This window comes from Saccostrea echinata, unplaced genomic scaffold (assembly GCF_033153115.1).
Source record: "Saccostrea echinata isolate AGI-Se365-2 ecotype Australia unplaced genomic scaffold, CSIRO_AGI_Sech_v1 ptg000054l, whole genome shotgun sequence".
Classification (NCBI taxonomy): Eukaryota; Metazoa; Mollusca; class Bivalvia; order Ostreida; family Ostreidae; genus Saccostrea; species Saccostrea echinata.
Window position 1 is genome coordinate 60,093,510 of NW_026889803.1, and position 25,364 is coordinate 60,118,873.

At 34.0% G+C, this 25,364-nt stretch overlaps 1 protein-coding gene across 1 annotated transcript in view; it reads right to left on the bottom strand.

Moving 5' to 3' along the window:
• Positions 1-25,151, bottom strand: part of LOC133205066 (uncharacterized) — a 36,958-nt gene extending 11,807 nt beyond the window's left edge. Inside the window, exon 1 of the mRNA XM_061340808.1 lies at positions 24,903-25,151. Within this exon, the coding sequence (XP_061196792.1) occupies positions 24,903-25,151 (249 nt within the window). The remainder of the gene's footprint in view (positions 1-24,902) is intronic.
• Positions 25,152-25,364: the final 213 nt, after the last annotated feature.

Here is a 25,364-nt window from a genome sequence, read left to right on the forward strand (position 1 = left end):
CACATTTTTAATGCCTTATATCTCAAAAACGTGCTTACTGACTCATATTTTTCTCTTTCTTTGTTTCATCGAAGACGTCGAATTGAACGGAAATTGAAAAGTTAAATGCAAATTATCTCGGCAGAATACATCTTAAAGTTGTCCGTTTTTCTCGTCCTATTCACGGTTTCTCTCTCTCTCTCTCTCTCTCTCTGTGTGTGTGTGTGTGTGTGTGTGTGTGTTTCTTTGTTTTGTTTTTATTTGTTTTTATTTTCTTTTTCGTGTCGGACTTATAAAATTGGTCGCTGCTCGTTATTTTCACCTTTTCAAGTAATTTTTGGGCAATATCACGAGAACAATTCCACATTAAGTACGTTATTGATGACCAAATGGTTTTTCAAGTTATGATTCAATGTCATAACTCAAAGGTCTAGTTCATATCGTGATTATTATTGTGTAACTGAAAAAAGATTATGATTCACAGTTTATATCAATTTTATATCAATTTGAGTGTGTTGTCAAAAAAGAAGCCAAGAAGAGCAAAATTCGGAGAAAAAAATTTGAGTTGAAGCACTTAAAATGTACCGTATTAAAAATCTAACTGGGGAGTTTTGCATGGCATATTCATATTATCGTTTTTTTTAACTGTCATGTTTTACTTATGATTGTAAAGCGTTTTCTTTAGATCCACATAGTGGTCCAATTCTGCCCGGCGCTCCTTTGTAACTCACCTGTGCCGAAGGCTCAAGTGAACTTTTTTGATCAAAATTTGTCCGTTTTCTGTCGTCGTTGTCGTTAACTTTTCACAATTTCATCTTCTTCTCCAGAACCGCCGGGCCAATTTCATCCAAACTTGGCACAGAGTATCCTTGGGTGAAGGGGATTCAAGTTTGTACAAAAGAAGGGCCATGCTCTCTTCCAAGGGGAGATAATTACAAAATAGTTAAAAATTAATGGCATCTTTTAAAATTCTTCTTCTCAAGAACCGATGGGCCAGGAAAGATGAAACTCATGTGGAATCATCGTCAGGTAGTGTACATTCAAGTTTGTTCAAATCATGACCCCCTGGGGTAGGGTGGGGCCACAATGGACGATCAAAGTTATATAGGAAAAATCTCTAAAAATCTTCTCAAGAACAGCAAAGCCATGATTGGTCATATTTATATGGAAGCATCCTCATGTGGTGTACATTCAAGTTTGTTCAAATCATGACCCCCAGGGGTAGGGTGGGGCCACGATGAACGATCAAATTGTAAATAGTAATAGATAGGAAAAATCTTTAAAAATCTTCTTCTCAAGAACAACAAAGCTATGATTGGTCCTATTTATATGGAAGCATCCTCATGTGGTGTACATTCAAGTTTGTTCAAATCATGACCCCCAGGGGTAGGGTGGGGCCACGATGAACGATCAAATTGTAAATAGTAATAGATAGGAAAAATCTTTAAAAATCTTCTTCTCAAGAACAACAAAGCTATGATTGGTCCTATTTATATGGAAGCAATCTCAGGTGGTGTAGCTTCAAGTTTGATAAAATCATGACCCCCGGGGGTAGCGTGGGGCCACAATGGACGATCAAAGTTTTACATAGGAATATATAGGAAAAATCTTCTTTTCAAGAACAGCAACGCCATGATTGGTCATATTTATAAGGAAGCATCATCAGGTGGTGTACATTCGAGTTTGTTCAATTCATGACCCCCGGGGGTAGGGTGGGGGCCACAATGGACGATCAAAGTTTTACATAGGAATATATAGGAAAAATCTCCTTCTTAAGAACAAAAAAGCCATGATTGCTCTTATTTATATGGAAGCATCCTCAGGTAGTGTAGATTCAGGTTTTTTCAAATCATGAACCCGGGGGTAGGTTGGGGCCACAATGAAAGTTTAAATTTGTAGGAAAAAATCACAGTTAATCAAAGAAATATGTAAGCATCCTTAGTTTGTGTAGATTCTATTTTGTTCAAATCATGACCCCCCCCCCCCCAATTTTAATTTTAGGGTTAGGTCGGGACCCCTTATATGCATTTAAGCTGTTCAATACTGAAATGATTTTTGCTTTTTTCCTAGCCACAGTGCTCAGGTGGCCTTTGGGCCTCTTGTTTAAGATTGTTAAGCTTCCAACAAGACTTTTCTCTAACCTCATTAGCAGTCCTTTGTTCTCTAAGATAAATGTAGTAAAGGTGTAGTGCTAAGCAAATACTTATCATGACACTTTATCCATACAAGATGTCGATGTACTAGCGTCTTGCGCAGTAAACACAGTAAAAGTTTAATGACTTTCTACAACATAATTAACGTGATAAAAACGTGTCAGATGTAGTTTTATTTAGCTGACGTGCCTCAACGGCTTTCATAAGCTGTACAATATAATTAGAGAAAAGGCGTGTTTCACAAGATTTCTGGCAAAATTCAACTTTTGAAGGGGGATTAATATGGCTATCTGAATCCTATTTTATGCTATTTACATTTAACTACGGAAAAGCGTTGTTATTGCCGAACATACGTAATGTAAACTTTGATTTGTTGATATGCCATCGCGATTCTGCGCAGCAGCAAATCTATTAATTACATACGATATATTGGCGAGTTTGCCCATGGGTGACAAGTTAAAGTCGAGATCACCTATGGGTATCCGTCGATGTTGTCAGTCAGAAACTCAATCATCTTTTTAATATCTTCTATATTTATTGGCTATTTTTTCATATACATTCAAATAAAATAATAAATATGCAACAAATTTTATACATACAGTAATGTCAATCTGCATTCTTTTTAATATCTACTCAAGAGTACCTGTGTGTAAAATAAGAATGTTTTTAACAAGATTATTTTGCAAATGACCAATGACAAGTAAATTTACGAGTTCCATTTTTATTGAAAAAGCAGTTGGTTATGTTGTCAAAAAGCCTGGACTTTAATTAATGTGGGAAATGGATGCATATAGAGTTATTGTTTTTGGTAAGATTTTGTGATTTCAAATTTTCTAAAAGTTCCTTGGAGATTTTAAGTATCCACATCTGATTTAGACCACTTCTCGATATATATTGTTGTACAGGACTCCCGAAGTGTCTCCTTCATTGCTGTAAATATTTTAGTGAGGAATAAAGTAAGAGGCTTGGTAGAACATTTACCGGAACCCGCTATGTATCTTTGTTTGTAACGATTTTAAGAAGTTTAGGAATCCAGTGTAGGTATGATAATTTTAATTCATTTTGGTTTTTGGAAATATTCAAAATATTTAAAATTGACATATGGTTTTATATAAATTGTTGATTCACATATCAGTTATTTTATGCATGTATCAAACGCGCTTTTTGACGTTAGAGCATAGATCTAATATAATTTTACATCCACTAATCAAAAGTACTGATTTCGTCTTTGTTTTCCCTTGTAAATTTATGAATAATTTTATATTAAGATTCTTTCCTTGCAGGCATTGAAAGATCATTTGTTATTAAAAATCGAATAGAATACCGTCATGTCCTCCACAGCTGTCAATCGCTAATGAAGGAAGTTACATATATAAAAAGTGTACATCTTCATTAATTTGTAAGTTACATGTATAATTTAATATGAATATATGTCCTCGGGCATTTCAGAAGATTGAACAAAGATGAATGGCGTCTATGAGTAACAAACGCAATAATGCATGCTGCGTATTTATCAACAGGTGTTTCTGATAATTATCGACGTTTTATTGGCCAAAAAAAGGATGCATCAATGCATTTTGATCAGAATAAGGTGTAAAAATGTGCATTAAGATGTCAAACACCGACAGGCATAGGAATTTAAAAACTGTGAACAATTTCAAAGGATTTTGAAAACTGCTTTATTTTTCACTGTTCATCCTAGAGAAATATGATTTTGAAGTGGACTAGAAAAACCTTATAATGTTTCCCTTGTGTGTGATAATCATGTACACTTCTTATATAATTATAATGTTACTACGTAAATGAAAAACTCAATGGCCGATAAAACACATGTTGCATCTAAAGAGCTAAAAAATATTTACAGTGTTAAGAGAAAACCAGACGTCTCTCACAAGACTATAATAACTCTATGGTGAGTACTGATAAAGAAAGAAACCAGAAGTCTCTATCGAGACTGTAGCTCTACTGGTTTATACTTATAACAAAGGAAGACAAAAGAAGCACTTTGACTTGAAACTTTGCAACAGCAATAAATGACTAATAATCGTTGTTTTACTCTCTCTTTGTGGCAAGATGAATTGCAATCAGACTAAAACTGTAGAAGGAGTAGCCTTTTAAAAGAATTTTAGAGAAATTTCGATTTTAGTTACCATGGCAACATCATTCATCAAAATCAAAAAACAATAAAGACAATTATGTAACTCAGTGTAGTCTACTTGCATGCCACGTTATATTAAAATCAGACCAAACTGTAGGCGAAGTAATGTTTTGAAATTATATCAAAAAAATTTCATTTTTTTGTAACCATGGCAACACTTCACCGAAATCAAAAATGGATACACAGAATTATGTATCTCAGTGTAATCTACTTGTGTGCCAAGTTATATTGCAATCAAACCAAAACTGTAGGAGGAGTAGCGTTTTGAAAGTATTTCACAGAAATTTTTATTTTTTAATAACCATGGCAACACCGTTCATCGAAATCAAAACCGATATATAGAATTATGTATCTTAGTGTAGTCTACTTGTGTGCCAAGTTATATTGAAATCAGACCAATACTGTATGAAGAGTAGCATTTTGAAAAATTGTTTACATGACAGACAGACACCTTACTATCGCATAAGCTCTTCTGATCTCTGACCGGTAGAGCTAAAATACAGCACCTGAACTTGAAACTTACTAGTAGCTATACCAATATCGGCAATACCGATACTTTCAGAATAATGATTCTTGGTTCAGTTCACTTGTGTACCAGGTTTGACTGAATTCAGTCTAAAATATAGGAGGAGTAGCGTTGTGAAAAAATACTATCATGATTTTGAGAACATCGCAAAATTGTATATCTGAATCAAAACCCTATCAACAAATTCAACGAAGATGAATCTTAGTGCGGGTTTGACTTACAATGGTTACATCGTGTATGGCTTTCTTAATCAGGATAAATTTTTACTGTACAGCATTCAGAGTACACTTGGCTGCTATAAGTAGGGGGTGTGTGTTGAAAGGTGTACTAAAGAAGCCAAAATGGCTGGAGAATGGTACGATTGGAAGTTTGACAAATGATTTTAAAAATATAAAGGATTTGAAGTTACATTCAATTTGTCTTTGTATTAAAGCGACAATTGAAATGATTTTTATTCATTATTTTAAATAATTGTGTCAAATATTCATTGATGTAATATAGAGGTAACGAACAGCAGTGGTTAGAGCGTTCGCTCTAGAGTCGCGGAGTAAGGAGTTGATCCTTACGTCACGGATTGGAATCCCACTGTGGGACGTTGAGACCGGTCCTTCGGATGAGGCTGTATAAACTGAGGTCCCGTGTCGCAGTAGATGCTGGCACAAAAAAGATCCCTCACTGCTCAATGGCCCTGAGTGCCGAGTATAGGTCAAAATTTGTAGCTCTCCACCGGCAAGTGGTGGCGTCTCCAGGATTGAAAAATTCTCGAGAGGGACGTTAAACAATAAACAAACAAACAAACCAAGCTCAAAAGTCACTGAAACAATACAAATTGTGAGCAGCGCAAACATTGACCTCTTAAGTTATCAGAGGTGGGATCAGGTGTCATGGGGGATTAAACATAACCTGTCGACCGGCTACACCCGCCGTGTGCTTCTTGTCATGATCGGAAAAACGGAAAAATCCGTAGACAATTCAGTGTGTAAATAATGACCTAATAATTTGTATGAAAAAAGTCATTCAGTATTCGACTTAATGATAGATTGCAATTGCTGACTAGGTCATTGTATCGACCATAGAATTTGCAAATTGTTGACGTTATCAGAAACTGGTCATTACTGTCATTAGCATTATGTATCTCTGATAGAAATCAGGGGAAAACTGTAGTAGAATTCGCGTTTTGAAAGAATTTCAAAGAAATTTTTATTTTAAGTAACGAAGACAACACAATTCATCAAAATAAAAAAAAGATACATAAAAATATGTAGTTAAGTTTAGTCTATTTATGTATCAAGTCTTTTTAGACAACTGAAATCAGATCAAAACTATAGACAAACTGGATAAATCATTTAATTTATAAGGAAATTGGCTGACCGAATTGCCTTGATTTTACGTGATGTTTTAGATAATATTATTATATCTTTTAGTTTTATATAAATTCAATTAACATTACAGTTAATGAAAGTGAGTTTGATATAATGTATCTATTCTTAATTTCTTAACTTCATAAAAAATCCTTACAAACAAAGATATACTGCAGGGTCAAATAAATGTTCAATCAAGCAAAAAAATATTAACTAATGTGAAGGATAAAGCTCAGACATATTGTTATATAAAACATTCAAGAAGTGGTGTAAATCAAATATTGATTTTAAAAATCTCTTTTGGAACATCTAAAATCTCAAAACTTGTCATCAATTTTATACGGATTAAAATAAGCATCAAATCATATAAATTTTGTATCCTTTATACAACCTTTCCTCACGATAATATAAAGAGCAGGGTTTTTTTATATCATAGGCAACTGCTTCCTCTATAAGACTGGAACTCGTAAATTTTCATATCTTTTGATCGGTCAACTACAACATTATTTAGTAAAGATGCTGGAGTTCATCATCGACAATATCTATGTAGTCTTTGGAGACCAGGTCTGTTGAAATTTTGATGGACATTCATTATTCTCTTTATTAGCCGACCTGTTTTTATATTCCTTTGAAGCAGAATTTATTCAAAAACTTTTTCATGACAAGGAAACTTGTTGCCTTCGACGCGACATTTATGTACATCGACGAAGTTTTATCAATCAACAATAGTTATTTCATTTAATGGCGACTCGATTTATTCCAAGTGAACTTGAAATAAAAGACACCACAGAGTCTGCCACATCTGTTTCATTTTGGATGTTTTACTAACTAGAGACCATGATGACTAAATTATAACTAAACTGTATGACAAATTTTCCTTATTTAAAAAGCAATCTTTCAACACCACCTGCATATGGTGTTTAAGCCTCCCTATTCGATACTCAAGACCATGCTCTGAATACATTCAATATTTAAACATACCAAGCTTCTGACAAACAAGTTGATGTAACAATGAATTCCAACAACCCCGTTCAGTGTAGGGTATTTGCAAAATTATACGGTTGTTATAATGACCTTGTTTGTAAATACAACCTATCATGGGGTCGTAATTTGTCTGTCATGTTTCATAACATCAAGTAAGATAATGAACAGAAATCAAGCTTGCAATACATGTTTGGAGCAGAGCAAACAGGGATCTTTAAAAGCACCAGGAGTAGGATGAGGTACCATAGAAGAGTAAGCATCCCCTGTCGACCTAGCCTCAGAATTGTAGCGTTATGGTTTTTATATTAGTCTTTGTCACAGACTAAAATATGAAACCATAACGATACAGTTCTGCAGCTATGGACCGGTCACAATCGCCGTATGCACCTTGTCATGATCGGGTAAATAGAAAAATCTGCAGACAATTCAGTGTGGAAATAATGTGTGGAAACAACTTTGTATGAAAAGTTGTTTCATGTCGTCCGACAACGTCATTGTTTCTCAATGTCCGCTCCCTCTGCCTCAATAAACTAATATTGATGAGATTCCCTAGAGTTAAGTGAAGACTTAAACCCGTATTGTTTATATGACTTTACAATGTCATGAACAGCTGATTTCAGTGCATATACTATTGTAAATGGATCTATACATAGTAAAAATCTTCACTTGATTATGCAAGCATAACTTGCTTTTCGGAGTTCAATGTCTACCACATGCACATGGTCAACGTCACTTTTTGATGTGACTGACATTTCTTATATGGACTACAAATCGACATTAATTAAATGTGCGTCTCTCCTCTCTCTGAATCTGTTTTGGCATTAAATAACAGATACTCTGGATAAGTTTTGTTTCTCTTCAACATATTTAAACATTTTCTAGGTCTATGCCCATTTCACCAGGGGGTGAAACTTGATAGAATGTTGAAAAAAGACAAACCCCCCTTTTGGCGTCATTTTTAACCCCTTTTCTCAAGGAAGGTTTGGACATTCAATACAATTTACGATAAGATTTTATAGAAGACACAGAATAAGGTATTAATGCAAATTTTACGTAACAATTTTGTCATACCACGTGAGTTAAGGTGATTATTTGGTGACAAATGCTCATATCAAAAGAATTTTTCTCAGTTACACTCGGGTAGAAAATACGTCATGTTTGAGCTTGTTTAAACATTCCGTAGTCAAATTCAGTATAAAAACAAAGGCCTAACAATTGATATGAAACAAGTCAGTCAAAAAAGGACCCAATGATAGGTTATATTTGATAACAAAGTCATTATACCGACAATAAAATTTACGAAATACTGACTTTAAACGAGGCTGTTGAAATCCCTGTAACATGAACTTATCTGTCAGTAGCCTGCCTCGGTTTAAAAATCGATCGTACTCGGAGTACTTTGAGTACCGAATAAGTTGGGAGGTGTAAACACCATACTCAGACGATAAGTGGATATTACTACTCAAAAGGTACGTTGACGATGGAAAAGTTGAAGCCATCTCATTTGTCATTTAATTTAGTTGTTTGTTGACCTTTGTCGTCTTTAGTCAGTAAAACAACCAAATATGAAACAGATTTGACAGACTCTGTGGTGTCTTTTATTTTACGTTCACTGGGATATATCGAATTGCCATATGAATAGAACTAATTATAACATTGATATTTTCACCCGTGCTTCGCACTCGTGAAAATATCAAAAAATCCTGTCCCACTCGTTAAATAAATTCCATATTCATCTACAAAACATTGACTATTGTTTAATGGAGTTGAAGGCCACAGCATGTGTTTTCTTCTTCTCATGTAGAAGATTTTTGAATAAATTCTGTACAGGAATATAAAACCATGTCGGCTAACAAAAGAGCCGCAGCTATGTTAAGGCTTCCCAAAGCTTTAAAATGCGCTCAAAACATAATATGTCATTGCGAGGTCGGTTTTGGTTTTAATTTATAAGCACTGAACTTTAGTAATTCAACTTTATATAGAGGGTTTCCTTGCTATATATTAACATATTTGTTATGATATCACATTACTTTGTTGATCACGTGACGGTCATTTATAATTTTTTGAAGTTTGTCATATAAATCTCTTCGGCGCAGCTGATTAACACAATAATTATTAACATTTTGTTATATAAATAAACTCATCGTATCCTTGTGTATCCGAAATGTGCTTGGGAAAAGTCATAGTATTACTTAGTTACAAAATAATTCAACTTACCTAAAAATTTGAGGATATTTTCCACACAATATCGTAATCTGTATTAAAACAAAGCCAACACACATTTTTCCCAAGCAAGATTCAGTTAGAAAACAACCTCTTCTTACAGATTTCCACAAAAATTCTCAGATTAATCCTCATTAATCACCTGCGCCAGACTCTTTTATACACACAAAACAAATTCTACCTCCAGCCACGGGTATAAAACAGAGTACATTTCAAAAGTATATTTTTCATAAACATTTTGAACATGCTGAATTTCAATAAAGGGTAGGTAAGCGGTGTATTTTTAAAATATTCGGACATATAAGACTGAAAAAAACTTTAACGACCCGTGAATTTTGCAATAGCTAACTAGCATTTTACATGCATTTTGAAATAAAGTGTAAAGTTCATGACACTCTCCCCGTCAAAACACCTCAAGTTTGCAGTGACTTGACGTCATTTTCCATTATGACGTCATATTTTGGTAGTTCAGAGATGTGAAGGCACAGAGTGCATTGTGATATTCTACGGGAAGCTTTAACCTACCTGCGGCGCAATTAGTGCCCATCGCAATTCCAAAAGTTTGTTGGAAGACCTGGTCTCCGAAGACTTCATAAATGTTGTCAATGAGGAACTCTAGTGTCCTTTTTATATCAACTTTAGAGTACTTGTGTGTAGGATAAGATTAATTTTTAACAAAGTAATTTTGTAGATGACCAATCACAAGATAGGAATATTTCCGATTTCCATTTTCATCGAAGCTGCTATCTATGATATCAAAAAGTCTTCTTTAGGCGCTACGATACATTTGATATAGCCCTTTTACACTGCAATTGCTATTATACATCAATTTTTTTCGAAGTGTTTCCTCCATTTTTTTTTATCGAAGTAAATCCTGGACCCAAATACAGTTATTCTCTTTATAATAGACACAATAAAATTGTGACAAAGATAAAAAATTTCAAAATACTTTGCATAATCAATCAATTGACTTTTCTGCACTCTCAAAATGTCATTTCATTTATCAAGCAATATATATATATTTTTCAAAAATCTCAAGATTTAACAGATTTAAGCAGAATGGTCTAAGCTATCTGATATATTCAGAAAAGAAACTTAAATATGGGAGTCTATGATGTAAATTTGTAGAAATTACCAAAAAAGTGTTAATTTGAAGCTACAATTGGCGCTACGGTTTTCTTGATTTTCACAATATATTTGCTATTTGTCACAATGTGAACATAGAATTCATAATGATTTATTTAAAACATAATCCGGGACCAGCAAAAATAAAATGCAGAAAATAGCCCTGTATGGAATAGGAATCCAGTATAACAGTATCGATTATACTTCAAAAAGAAAATGCAAGTAGTTTAATTGAAATATTGAAGACACTAACTCTGTTGTAAGAAATAAATATGATGAAGAATTCAAAGGGGATACAGGACACATGACACAATTGACCACGTCATAATCCCTATTAATAAAGATGCTTAAACATTATTAAAATCACCAGTAGTTGTATACTTTTTGAACAATTTCTTGTGCTTTATCATCTTATATGAAAATATTTCAAAGTTTTGAAATTCATATCAATCAAGGTCCTGCTCTTCCTTAAAAATAGAGTTCCAGATAAAAATCTGTTCAAAAGCTCAGGTTCGAATCTCCTTACTACACAATTATAGCCCGGACACGATTCATTGCATGAACAGGCGGACAAGATGATTCATGTATATATACCCCCAACTTTTAAAGCAGGAATATTATAAAGGTTAAAACCATGAAAGTAATTTCAAATTATTTACTATTTCTATCATTGAATTGCCCTTAAGTATTTATAGAATGTTCTTCCGAAATATGTGCTTGATCGAACATGATCCATTTAAATGTGAGTAACGTTTTTTGTTCACATAAAGAGTTAAACTTAAGACATTGATGTAAAAATATATAATTTGTGATATATTTCTACAATAATACCAAAAATAAAATGTAAAATTTTTTGTTAAAAAGTTATAAGGGAAGTTAATTAGTTTGTGAATAGAATGACAGGTTTGTCAGACAGGACGTAACTGTATATCCTCGATCTTTGATCTCGCGCCATAAAAAAATGATTTAAGTATAATTACATATTTGTTTTCACTGTATCAACAAGAGCACCCATGCTATGTCAAACACAAAACAACTGAATTGCATTTTTGCACTGCACCAAGAATTAATTGAAGGTAATTTAAAAAAAACATGTTAATGAGTAATAAATTAATCATGTTAACAATCTGAAGCGACATATATGTCAATGTCCTCTCAGCTCAATCGTCATTTAAAGTTTTTAATTCACCACATGAATATTACAGTTAAGAAAGGTTACAGATCAACCTCAATGCCTATCATTGTTTCTTTCCTTTGATCGCAGACTAAGTTTATTCTGAAATGTACGCTACGAAGCACTAATGTCAAATGAATTATCAATACACTCAGATATACTTTAACAAACCAAATAATAGCAATGATATGGACAGAGAGAAGCATAAAAACAAGACTCGTAAGAGGCCGACCAGAAGATTCTTATTTCATGAATGACAGAGACAGGTTATTTATTTCCTTCCCGAGAAAAGATGAAAAGTAAAAAAAAAAAAAAAGAAGAAGAAAGGATAAAGGAAAAATCTGTGCAAACCCGAAAACTCTAACCCTGGAGAGGGGTCAGATTATCATTTCTACCGAGTGTAGGACAGATTATTAATTTCCAAAATCTGCCCCCATCCCCAATTTAATGGTTCTACTCTAACGCACTTGTGTTTTTTTTTAAATGAGTACTCAAGATTCCGATACTCAATCCACACCTGCATGGAACGTTTGTCTCTCAAGTGACAACATTTTTAATTACGATGACCCAGTTATCATTATCAATTATGCATTTTGACTCTTAGAAACTTAGGGGTGAAGAAGAAAGAGAACATTTTATAACAGATTCACTAATGATTGCTTAGCCCAACCCACGATCTTGACCCAGGGGATATAAATTCTTGCATAGGACTATCTGTTTATAATAATCATGCAAACAATTAAAGTAGTGAAAGTGAGCGCAACTAACGTACTAGATCTGAAGCATTTGTAACTGAAATCATGAGCATGCACATTGGTCAAGCATATTGTTGTGTGAAAGTTCCTCGAATTCATTAATATAATAATGGCGGACAAACCAAATAGGCGACTAAGATTTAAACCTGCATATTTTAAAACAACATATAAAAGCCTTATGTTAATTTTTTCTTTGTTTTCTTTGTTTGAGTTGAAATGTGACTAACAATGCGATGCCACATTTAAGACTAACCTTTCACCGTCCGATGTGCATTAATTAAAAAGTGTATATAAACTTAAGGTTTTTAATAATATAACTACCCAACATTAACTGTCAGTCTGTCACAAGGTAAATATATTATGGTGTGTCACTCGTCAGCTTTTGAAAAAAAGTTTATCAAGAACCTCTCATATCAAAATTATACATAACAATTTAATTTTTATAAATGATTGAATTCGATAATATTCAATTTAATTAAGAACTGCTCAAAAATTCGACAGGGAATAAAATTTAATGGGGACTATTTCTTGTGGTGGAGGAATGTTTAGAAGAAAATTCTCAAAATCTATAAATTTCTTTTATTTAATGTCTTGGAACATTGGCCGTACGTATTTGTACTCTGTTTTATTTGAACCCGGAAAAAAAATACCACAGAGACTCGCACATCTGTATCATATTTGTTGTCTTACTAACTATAGATGATAATGGCCAAACAATAACTTTTGCATCGTCAATATCCCTTATTTATGTAGTAATATTCCAACATCACCTGCATATGGTGCTTATGTCTCCCAACTGATTTAATATGCAGGAGCATGGTTTGAGTACAATCAATTTTTAAACCGATGCAAGCTTCTGACAAACAAGTTGATGTTACAAGTATTTCAATAACCCCGTTTAAAGTAAGCTTTTCGCAAATTCTTTGGTCGTTATAATAATCTCGTTTGTAAACGAACCTAGCGTTAGCCGGTCCTTCGGATGAGACCGTATAAACCGAGGTCCCGTGTCGCAGTAGGTTCTGGCACGAAAAAGATCCTCACTGCTCAATGGCCGTAAGTGCCGAGTATAGGACAAAATTTGCAGCTCTCCACCGGCAAGTGGCGTCTCCATATGAGTGAAAAATTCTCGAGAAGGACGTTAAACAACATACAAACAAATAAAACCTAACGTTAGGCGTATTTTTTCTGACATGTTGTTTGTTACCATTATTAGGTTATAGCTTTTATACTAATTTCACTACGAAGTACTTCGTCTACCTGATCAATACAAAGGGCTCACGGCGGGTGTGACTGGTCAACAGGGGATGCTTACTCCTCCGTAGCATCTCATCTCACCTCTGGTGTTTCCAGGGGTCCATGTTTTAGACCTATTAACAATTCCTTCTGCAAAGGGCTCACGGCGAGTGTGCTTACTCCTCCAAAGCACCTGTCGACCTGATCTGGAATTTCCAGGGTTCGTGCTTTATTTGTATCGTTTGTAGGCTTTTGATATCGTTCACTGTTTTTAATCTTCACTTTTTCCAATTTTTTTTACTGGATTAATGAGATTGATCACTGTTTGTTATCCTCACCTTTTACATCACTGTCTTCAATGATTTTCTACTTGAATGATTTTTTTAAGTTACTTAATTGCAAGCCAAATAATTCTTCAAATGTTTCCACAGTGTAACATTCTGTAGGTCATGTGAGGACCGAAAACCAAATAGTTTAGAGCGATAACTCTAGACAAATGAAAACTTTTTTATGATTTAAAATAAAGGTTAAAAGGAAAATAAATTGGGAATAAGGAATAAAACGGACAGAAAAATGTCCGACTTCAGATCGCGTCCGCCTTCCGATCACTTGACCCTATAACGTTCTTCCAGTGGCTGAAATATTGCCAACTCGGCGTTAAGCACTATTCAAACCTGTTGTCCTAAATATTCTCAAGGATGCAGAATAAAGTACCTCAGTCAACGATACAGTGTCCCTTGCCATTCCAGTGTCATCACAGTTTGCCAGTCCGGTGTTATTTAGGAAAATAAGGGAATGTAAGTAATATCAGCTAATGCAAAACAATTAGCAAAATGATCTAAGAGGTAAAAAAACTGCTGGATATTGGACATCGGTTTGGTGAACAATTCAAAATGTAGCGACTACCGATCTTCTAAGGAAGCGGTAGATGCCAGGTAGAAAAAGCCGCTCAAAAGTCCATTAAACATTACAAAATAGGAGCATTGCAAACACGGACCTCTAAGATATCAGAGGTGGGATCAGGTGCCATGGAGGAGTGAGCATCCCCTGCCAACCGGTCACACCCGTCGTGTGCTCCTTGTCATGATTGGGAAATAACGAAAAAATCTGTCGACAATTCAGTGTGTAAATAATGGCCTAACAAATAGTATGAAAAAAATCAGTCAGCATTTGATTTAATGATAGATTGTATTTGCTGACAAGGCCATTGTATCGACCATAGAACTTACGAAATGATGACTTTAAACGAGACTGTTGATATTCTTGTTTCATCAACTTGTTGGTCAATAACTTACTTATAACGAATATTCACAACTCCTATTTTCTGATCCAGATAGTGACACTGAATAACAGGTAGATTAATAAAATGATATATCTGTTCTATCTGTTGATTTCCTTCAGGATATTAAACTCCGGTCTAATTGTCTGATACTGATATATATATATATATATATATATATATATATATATATATATATATATATATATATATATATATATATATATATATATATACATTTAAGAATTAAGATATCATTTTTAGAGTTTCATTGGGATATGACATGAAGTCGGTCACGTGTTCAAATTCTACAACGCCCGAAGGGCGTTATAGTAGATTTGATCACGTACCGACTTCATGTCATATCCCAATGAAACTCTAAAAATGATATTTTATTTCTTATATTTATATTTTCCTTTTTTATTTGTGTTACAAGGAAAAATAGACACTATTTAGACTTTGTTATGAAAATGCAACATAACGTATCTATGACGTCATTTGACGTCAGAATCTGAACTTTCCAAATGGCTCGTGCAGTTTGCTTTCCATATGCAAGAAAGTCTGATCATGTGATCAACTGCATGTCATTGAAAATTGAATTTCAATTTAATTAGTATTGTGATAGAAGGAAAGACATCGGCAAATATATATATATATATATATAATTTATTAATACTACAAAATAAAGCATGACGTAGTTTGATTTATTGAATAATGAGGATATGTGTGTAATTATTTCAAGTGTCACATTTCTAAGTAATGTGTTGGCTTTCTGCAGGGGTCACTTGATTTAGATGCCACACGGTGTCCAACCACTCAAAAAATACCAGATTATAGTCAAGACTCAATCTCCACAACTTCCCAAAGAGAGCCTGTGACAAAGCCAAGGAAAAGACAAGTATGATATGTTATAGAATTTTATTGTAGAAACACAAAGCATAACAAAAATTAATTATGTATTCTGAACATATAGGCGAATTTCCTTGATTTAGGACTTGACTTTTCTTCTATATTTTAGGAACCTAGTGTCCAATTTCCTCATAAAATTACCAAAGCAGCTGTTATAGAAATATTTAATTTTGGAAAATCAAAACAAATGGACTATGAAAATTGTGCGCACCCTTGTTAACATGACTGGAATAAAGAATGTAAATTTAAAGCCTGTCTATCCAAAATACAAAGAGTGGTCAGTGTAGATAAGAAAGAAAAGGAGTCATTTACGAGAACAGTATAGAAAAGAATTTGTCATAGCAGTATACATCGGGGATGGACAATGCAATAAGGATGTCTGCAGAAAAGTATGAACAATCTAAAGAAAGCTAACAAAAGGCTGAGGCTTTTAAATTAAGTTCCCGCACAGAAAAACTAAAAGAAAGATGCACAATGGTTATAGAATTAACAGAAAAAAGCAAGCAGATAAAAAAAAACTAAAAAGGAAATAGAAGCAAATGAAAGTCAGTAAAGCAAAGATAGCAACGGAAGATCAAGGTAAAAAAAAACTGTTTTCAAAATGGAGAAGCAACTTGTTTCAAAAAATAAATTAACTGAGAAAGCAAAGATTAGAAACAAACATTTAACTTCACTGGTAGATTCCAATAGAAAAGTTAGATTCATTACTAAGAAACTAGAATCAACGAAATGTACTGTTGAGAAACTGCAAAGCACAGTAAACAACTTAGAATAGAAATATGAGATTGCAATAGCCGAAAACAATCATTTAGAGGTATCAATTGACTATTTACAAGGACTTTTAGAGAATGATGCAGACTTGTATCATTTTGATCCTGAACAGAACTTATATACTCCAGAACTGGTTGAGTGTGCAATGAATTTTACTAAACTAAAAGTTGCATCTAGAAATGTTGGACCAGTCATCAGAGAAGTTGCAGGTTTATGTGGGAAAATACCTCATAAACTACCTTCACGTTCAGCTGTAGATAACTTTAATGATAGAAAACTTGCAATATCCCAGAAGCACTAGGGAGCAGTGGCTGCCTCGAGATTCACCACTACTCTTTATACAGATGAAACTCACAAGTAGGGGCATATATACTTATCAAACATATCTAATTACTGACATGGGCAGAAATTCTTATTTACTAGGTCTTAGGGAAATGGTCAGTAAGAGTGGTCAGTGCACTTTAGGCACATTAAAAGATATATTGGGAGATACAGAGTCTTATTGTAAAATGCAAGAGGAGCAAAAGGAACAAGTAAGATCTGCTGTTGGAATGGAGCTGTTAGCAAACACCAGCAACACAATGTCAGATAGAGCCATTACAGAGAGTCAGTACAGAGAAAAAATTAACAAATTGTTGCTGCAATACAATAATGAAATTTTCCCAGAAACCCAGCTAAATTTCAACAGTCTCACTGACAATGAACAATAGTGTAGTCAAATTAACATTTTTTCTGTGGATTGCAACTGCTTATGGGCATAGCTGATGTATGTGAAGCTGTCCTAAGAAATTTGAAATAGAATATTTAGATGGAAATCTGATGGGGTCTGCAGGAAAACCAGAATTGCAACGGTACCACAAGGCAGAAAGTGGCACTCTTTTTCTCTTAAGAACAAGCAGCAAAGCTTTTACTGTATGGGGGGGGGGGGGGGGAGATGAAAGAAATGGTGTTTTCTTCCATGGAAAACATAGTTACTAAAATTCCAAAGAAGAAAAGAAAACTTACAAAGGTTTAAACATAACCGATTCAACATGGTTTTAATGATTGGACAATCCGCGTCGTTACCACTATGAAGATGTCCACCTTGTTGTGTAATGTACATGGTACGGCGAATGATTTTACTAAGAGCAGTCAAGTATGATTCCGAAAAACCCCTGTACCTTGCTGCTAGAATACTTGGTTCGATGTCAAAATTTATGAACGCTCCATTATGGCGACTGATAGAGAGTCCACGACATATTTTGGACATGAATGGCCACTATTAGACCCTTGTTAAATACCTGGATTCAGCTTCGACAGGGGAAGATGTTGCAAATGACTTTCTCCATGGAAACTCAATGCCTTTCCCAACTCCTATGGATGAAAACAACAAAATTTTAAGTAAACATATAAAAGCAGATGACAAGCTTGACCCAATTGTCTTCCACTTTCACAGACTCTCTTCGGGGCTATAAAAGAATTGTTAACTCGAATGATTCCTGAGCATTTGCTGGAGGGACTGTGAAAATTTACATCAAACACAAGAGTGTCTCATGTTCCCTCTTCTCTTTTATATGGCTAATATATTATAATGTCAATAATAAGATTTTTATACATTCTGTCTTTAAATTAAAATTCTAATATATGTTGTAATGTCAATAATGAGATATCAAATTTCTTTAAAATTAAAATTCTATATGGAAAATAACAAATATATTTTGACTGCATATATAATGAATCTTGATCCATATAAATTTCCTTCTAAACTAAAATGTTTTAAGTAATAACAATATTTTTTTTTATTTGCAGGTACCATAATTTTTCCACCATTGAAGACAAATTCTGGTTTTCTTCATAATTACCTTGACTTGGTAAGTAAATTAAAAAAAAATTTTTTTTAGCTTATTAAATTCAAATTTGTTAATTATCATTTTGTATTTGTTTGTTATTATAATTGTTTTGAGAATTACAGAAAATTAATTAGAGTTGCACTTTTAATTATATGAATTGAGGTTGTATATTGAAAGGAAAATGTTTAACATTAAGTTTTTGTTTGTTTTTTTTTATTTATTTATTTTTTATTCACACAACATACATAACATGATATACATACATCAAGTTTCAGAAGCAGAAGTGCGTTTTTATTTTATTTCTTAGTAACTCTAATCTTTAGACCAGTCTTATCTTCAAGTAAATGAACAAATTCTTCTAGAAAAATTTGTGTACTATTGCATTCCCACAAAAGGTGTTCTATTGTTTCCTCCTCGGTGTGGCAAAAACTGCAGAACTTACAGTCATTTTTTCTTTATTTTGAATAAGAATGAATTTGTTGCTAAGATTTTGTTTATAATCCTATACTGGAACCATTGGAGTTTACTGTCTTTTGTTACTCTGAAGGGTATTATGTGATTTTTTTTCAATTCCTTAATTTCAATTTCTAGAAGCTCACTCCAATGTGTTTTACCTGCTGCAACAGAAGAATTTTGATTAAGGATTTCATACTAGCATTTAGATTTTTTACATTTCATTACTGTGTAGATATTTGACATAATTAATGGGTTAGTGAGCTTTTTTATTGTTTTTTCCTTACCAGAATTTTTCATCCAAGCCTTTATAGCATGAATAATACTATTGTATTCTAAAAATTAATCTTTATATTAGGATAGGTGTTACAGAAACACTCATAAGTAAAGAGTGAACCATCCTCATTTATGATATCATTAAGTTGTCTAATGTTACTGTCAAACATTTGTTTATTATAAAATGGTTTTCCACCGATATGTAAATGTGGATTGTAAAATAATGGTGAGTCATCAGCAACATCAAACTTTTTTTCAAGGGTTTGTAACATTATCCATGACTTAAAAACATCTGTCCAAAATTTATTCTTCAGTGTTTTTAAGAAGGTTGTAGTGTATTCAATTCCACAACTTAAAAATTTGTTCAAATTGAATTTTGGAATGAGGTGTTCAATCCCCCTATTTGTAAAGATGAGATGCCTTATCCAAAATAATTTCATGGAAGCTATAAAAGACATCAGATTTAACATTTTCAAGCCTCCATCTTCATATTTTTCTACAATTACTTCTTTTTTTACTCTATGAGTTGAGTTATTCCATATAAATGAGAAGAAGATTTTTTCCAATTCCTTACAATACAGTTCAGAAGGATTTGGAATTGACATTAAAATATGATTTAATAAAGGTAAAACTAATGTTTTAATGACTGTAATTTTCCCTATGGGAGTTAAATACCTTTTCTCCCATTGTTTAAGTATTGATTTAATATGTACTAATTTTGGTTCATAATTAAATTGTTGTACCTTATCCAATTCTACATCAAAATGTATTCCTAGAAGAGTAAATCTGGTAGTTCCCCAGTTAAGTTTGTAATTTGGCAATAAAATTTCATCACTAAACTTTTTAGAACCTATCCACACTATGTGAGTTTTGGCATAGTTAATATGTAATCCAGACATTTCTGAAAAATCCTTTAATGTTTCCAATGTTTGTGTGAGGGACTCTTTACTACCATCAAGAATGATTGATGTATCATCAGCTGAGAAATCTTTTTTTCAATATTGTTTACAGTAATACCTTTAATATTTTTGTTTAATCTAATTTGGATTGCTAAAATTTCAGCACATATAATAAATATATATGGTGACAAAGGATCGCCCTGTCTGCAACCCCTCTGAATGTTAATTCTATCAGAGAGATTACCACCTTGGTTTATTGCTGATGTAATGTCTGTATTAAAAAGCGATACCCACTTCTTAATTGAGGGACCAAAGTTAAAAAAGTTAAGTGCGCCTTGTATAAAGCTCCATGATAAAGTATCAAAGGCTTTTTCAAAGTCAATAAGTAGTAATAGTCCAGGTATATTTTCTTCCTCAGTGTATTGCATTTTGTCGTAAATTAGCCTTGTGTTTTCTCCTATATATCTATTGGAAATGAAGCCTGTTTGATCTTGATTAATTATTTTATCTAAATAACATTTTAATCTGTTAGTAATAGACCCAGATGCAATTTTATAGACGGTATTTAACAAAGTAATAGGTCGCCAATTCTTTAAGTATTGTCTTGGCTTGTCACCTTTTGGTAACAAAGTAATGACACCATGTCTTTGTGTAATAGACAGACTGTTATTCTTATATCCGTAATTAATAGATCCAACTACAAAATAACCAATATATTTCCAAAACATCTTGAAAAATTCAGCAGAAAACCAATCCGATCCAAGGGTTTAACATTAAGTTTCATTAATATTGTAGAGAGAACATCCAGGTCCCAGTCACTTGTTTAGGGAAAACAAAATATATAAGTGGTAGTTTTCGTGAAGAAGGATCAGATGATTATCTTAATTATGTCATTTATTGACTGTAAATTCATATTTTAGCATTTTTTTCTTTGAATTCAAAACCTAATGTACAAATCCTGAAATTTGAAGAGGAAACATTGATAAATAAAAAAAGTTTTATACCTTAGTTACCTTTTCTTTATCAGGCCTAAAATTGGTTACAAATATTTCGAATGTTCACATACCCATAACTTTGTCATTTTTGAAGTTATTAATCTCAAATAAACTGTAATATGTTTTATTTGACCAACCAATGAAAAAAAAAAAACATACAGAAAAATGTTTCAGTAAAGGTAAAAAATTTCATGTGACATTGCTACAACGAAAAACCAGTTATAATCGGTTTACCGTCAAACGATGCGAGTATCAGTTAGTAAAGCTGCTACCAGGTTACTCGTGTATATAGACAGTTTTGCTGATTAAATAAGTAGAAAAAAGTTTTGTTTTTAAATGTTTACTTACATATTATCAATTACCATTAGTCTCTGTCTAGACTGTCACAAATACAATCAATTTGTTTTGATTTGTTTTCGCGGTTTATCTAATTACCTAGTAATTGTTTCGATGGACAAGGGATATACAAGTTTTAAAACCTAAATATATATTATTACCTTGTTAATAACCTGATTTAACAAGATGCTATCCCAGACAACAAAGGCTTGGATTTTTAAATCAGTAAAGTGAATTGAGTATTGATTAATTGAATATCTATCGCAAGCAAGGATGTTAAGAGGTATTATGAAAAACCAACCGAGTAATCGGATAATCGAACGAAAAATTAAGCCCTTAACCGCCTACTAGAAAATCGTCCGATTTGACAAAATAGGCGTCGGAACCGGGATGGGCATACCCCTCCACTTTCGAAACCGGGGGCTTAAACCCCCGCTTTTTTTTTGCTAAGGTAGACATGATATAGGCATTGAAAGCTGGGGCTTAGCCCCCCAAAACGTTTTTGTTGGTTTACTCCCCCCTTCAATTTGCTTCCGTTGCCTATGGACAACATTAGTAAAAATTATTGCATAGATTTTGACAACATTCTAGAGGTTAAGTAGAGCAAAAAGTGAAGTCTTCTAAAATGACGTTTTTGCATTCATCATAAGAACTAATAAGACTACTAATAGGCTAAGGTCTATGGGAAAAAGCATTAAGAATCAGCCCAAGAAGCTGTGCCTTGTCAGTTTACAAAAATAAAGCTTTTATTTATACCCCCTCATCTAAAAATTCATTTCTTTTAAGAAATGAAACATATGATTAATCATGGATTTGACAATTTAGGAACAGGCGGTGCCCCCCCCCCCCTTTAAATTCCCATTGACAATTTTTCATTTTTTCCTTGACTGCTGGGCGTGAATTTCGATCCTGACCCAATCAAATACCGACATTATGAGAGGTGAGCAGTTGCAGTTTTGTATGTATCTGGAGATAAAAAAAAATAATATGATTTAATGTACCCGAATTAAAGGAATTCAGAGAAAAATTCTAGCGAAAACGATAGACATCTTTGAACAATATTCTGTAAAATTACAAAACATAAAATATTTGGAGATAACAATAGCAGTTCTTGGCACTCTGTTCTGAGTTTATATATTTTAAAATAATTCAATCCATAGTATCCATTACAGATGTTAATTAAGACAAATTTGTTGCATTTGCCTCCATTGTAAAACAAGTTCCATAGTTTATGAACGTTGTTAAGCGTCAGTGCAGAAGAGGACCACAGGCACCTGACGAATGTATGGTACATCCCCCCCGCACACTTCTGAATTCTTAATAACATCAAATATATATGACAGGCCCGTAGGAAGCAATTTCAGTTTGGGGGGGCACAGCCAAACATTTTTCAGTTGACAGTTGAGGGGGCACTACCAAAAATTTTCTGACAAGCAAAAAAAAAAAAAAAAGAAAAGAAAAAAAGGTCTTCAACTACTAAATATTCCTTGACAAGCAAAAAAAAAAAAGGTCATCAGTCGGCTTTATTGAGGGGGAACATGCTTATAGTATCTATGTTTACTATAGTAATCTATATATCGGCAAAATTATTGGGGGGGGGGGGCACGGCCCCCCCCCGTGCCCCCCGGTTCCTACGGCCATGTATGAACTCTTAGACTTTCATACCTATATTACAATATCTGATATAATTTTCCTTTTTTCAGTTTTAGAGGTTGCCCCCACCAGAACCCACCAGTAACCCCAAATACCACTAACGAAACTGAAAATTCTCACATCTTAGAAGTGTCTTGCCATGTTTTGTGGACCAATACATAACAGTTCCATGGTGTAAAAATTCACAACAAACTGCACAGCAACCTGTTCATGCCTTTTACTTTACTTAGGCAATGCAATAGTCGTACCCCATGGAACTTCTGTCAGCCATACCATGATCACAAAAAAATCAAATTGTCCTTAAATGTTGAAAAACATCGTGTATATTGGTCCACAGAACATGGCAAGACAGTTCTAAGATGGCTACTTTATTGATACACACCTGTTTCAGTATACCGAGACCGATCTCAATATGTACATATATACCTCTTCCCCCTCTTATAAAACAAAACAATGTTTATGTATGTAAACATATTACATCGAACAAAAGTATCAGTTACCCCTACTAATATAACTGAACCTAAGTATTGTCCAAACAGTTAAACTTATCAATATCCTTTGAAATTAGAATTGTATGCATAAAGTAAGGCTGCTGACCTGTATGCAAAAAACATAATCATATGAAATGACAGTGGTACAAAGAACAACGGCAGATACTTATGTGATATCACAAATTAAAATGGCACTGATTTTCACTTAAATTGACCCTGCTCATTCACTTCACTTCACAAATCCAACTTTTTAGGTGGAATAACAAGTCTCCCGGATCTAGTGGTTTTTGCCGTTGGAATAATACAAGTAGAGGCTTGTTAAGTGGCATGAGAATTTTCAGTTTCGTTAGTGGTATTCGGGGTTAAACTGGTGGGTTCTTCTGAACTTCCTTCGTGTGAACTTTCGTCGTAAATCTTTCCATCATTCGTTGGTCATCAAGCATTTCATTGGCCTTGCGAGTCCAGGATCTCAGGTGTTAATGAATTCGATACAACTTGCGATTTCCGACTTGTACAATATTATAGTATGATCATTCCTGAGATCCACTTTTCTCTCCCTGCTGCGGCATGATTCGTACTGGTCTGTGGGATATAGCGGTAAATTGCTTCTTTATTTGTTGTCGAAACTAGCTTTCTACTTGTCCTTGACTGACTGTAGACTCTGCTTTATATGATCAAGATTTTGACCCTTTGGTTGAAAAATATCGGATGCTGCAGAGAATGTATCGCGTGGTCTCATTCCCATAAGATAAATTCACTTTTTCTGCTGGTGTAGTTCTATAATTGAGAAGAGCAAGTTGTTTATCTACTGTCTTTCTCCATACACGCTTAAAGGTTTGGACTGCACGCTCCGCTGCATAAAATGAGCTCTGCAAGTATGGACTAGAAGCAATATGTTTAAAGTCCAATTCATTGCAGAAATTACGGAATTCACACGAACTAAATTCCATGAGTTCCAAATATACATTTCAAAGCTTCCATGGTAGCGATTGATGACTTGGACTGTAGCTCCACACAATCAATACACTCAGAAAAGTAGTCTACTACCACAAGATATTTCTTCGACTCAAAGATAAATTTTTCACACCCCACCGCAGAATATGGTAAGTCTGGAACTGTTGTTGGCTTTAAAGATTCTGGTGGTTGTTTGTTTTGGAATACGGCACACTTCTCACAGTCTTTAACAAGCAATTAAGCTACTTTAACAAGCTGTGAGTTCATTCCAGGCCAGTACATCACCTCATGGGCACGCTGCTGACATTTTACAATTCCAAGGTGAGATTGATGTATGATACTGAGCATGTGTAATCGAAGAGTAGGTGGAATCACAATGCGCATACCTTAAATATAACACCATTCATTACTGATAGTTCACCATGGGATGTCCAGTAATCCCGTATACTGACTGGAGTTTCATTCTTTGTGTCAAGCAAACCATTAATGATTACAGTGTATAGTCCTCTTAGTTCAGTAAAGGTGCGCTCCCTGTCTTCTTGCCTCTCCCTGCTGACAGATAAGTCAAAAGCTTTCATTTCAGCCACATCAAGGGTCGGTAAGTAAGCTCGGGACAATGCCTTAGTTACTGCCATATCCTTGCCTTTTCGATATCTAAACGTAAGAGACAGTTCACGGTAGCTCAGTCGGTAGAGCGTTCGCTCCGTGATCGGAAGGTCGGGAGGCCGCGACTGACCTATGTCGATGAAAAATGGGTAGCAACTGTTCCTTCGCCATGCGCTCGGCACTTTGAAGTGAAAGTTGCGGGTCCTTCGGATGAGACCTTAGAAACTGAGGCCCCGTGTCGC